The sequence below is a fragment of the Coturnix japonica genome, unplaced genomic scaffold (assembly GCF_001577835.2).
Source record: "Coturnix japonica isolate 7356 unplaced genomic scaffold, Coturnix japonica 2.1 chrUnrandom957, whole genome shotgun sequence".
Classification (NCBI taxonomy): domain Eukaryota; kingdom Metazoa; phylum Chordata; class Aves; order Galliformes; family Phasianidae; genus Coturnix; species Coturnix japonica.
Genome location: NW_015440308.1, coordinates 2,943 through 3,979, shown reverse-complemented (window position 1 = coordinate 3,979; position 1,037 = coordinate 2,943). Strand labels below are relative to the sequence as shown.

Here is a 1,037-nt window from a genome sequence, read left to right as displayed (position 1 = left end):
ATAGGACCCTATAGGATCCCATAATACCCCATAGGACCCCATAGGACCCTATAGGATCCCATAATACCCCATAGGACCCCATAGGACTCATAGGACCCTATAGGACCCCATAGGACCTATAGGACCCCATAGGATCCCATAGGACCCATAGGACCCTATAGAATCCCATAGGACCCCATAGGAACCCAATGGGAACCTATAGGATCCCATAATACCCCATAGGACCCATATATGGGACCCCATAGGACCCTATAGGACCCTATAGAATCCCATAGGATCCCATAGAACCCCATAGGACCCTATAGGATCCATATATGGGACCCCATAGGACCCCATAGGACCCTATAGGATCCCATAATACCCCATAGGACCACATAAGACCCACAGGACCCTATAGGATCCCATAGTACTCCACAGGACCCTATAGGACCCCATAGGACCCATAGGATCCCATAGGACCCAATAAGACCCTATAGGACCCCATAGGATCCCATAGGACCCCAATGGGACCCTATAGATATGGGACCCTAATATGGGACCCCATAGGACCCATATATGGGACCCTATAGATATGGGACCCCGATATGGGACCCTATAGATATGAGACCCCAATATGGGACCCCAATATAGGACCCTATAGGACCCCAATGGGACCCATATATGGGACCCCAATATGGGACTTTAATGGGACCCCATAGGACCCTATAGGGCCCCATGGGACCCCATAGGACCCTATAGGATCCCATAATACCCCATAGGACCCATATATGGGATGCCATAGGACCCCATAGGATCCCATAGGACCCCAATGGGACCCTAATATGGGACCCCATAGGACCCTATAGGATCCCATAGGACCCCTATAGGACCCCATAGATATGGGACCCTAATATGGGACCCCATAGGACCCTATAGAATCCCATAGGACCCTATAGGACCACATGGAACCCCATAGATATGGGAACCTATAGGACCCCATAGGACCCTATAGGATCCCATAGTACTCCATAGGACCCTATAGGATCCCATAGGACCCT

The 1,037-nt window shown here is 50.5% G+C and overlaps 1 protein-coding gene across 1 annotated transcript in view; it reads left to right on the top strand.

Annotated features, from left to right (window-relative positions):
- The window catches only part of LOC107307810 (DNA-directed RNA polymerase II subunit RPB1-like), an 8,798-nt gene extending 8,194 nt beyond the window's left edge, over window positions 1-604 (top strand). The window contains exon 3 of the mRNA XM_032441955.1: window positions 599-604. Within this exon, the coding sequence (XP_032297846.1) occupies window positions 599-604 (6 nt within the window). The remainder of the gene's footprint in view (window positions 1-598) is intronic.
- Window positions 605-1,037: the final 433 nt, after the last annotated feature.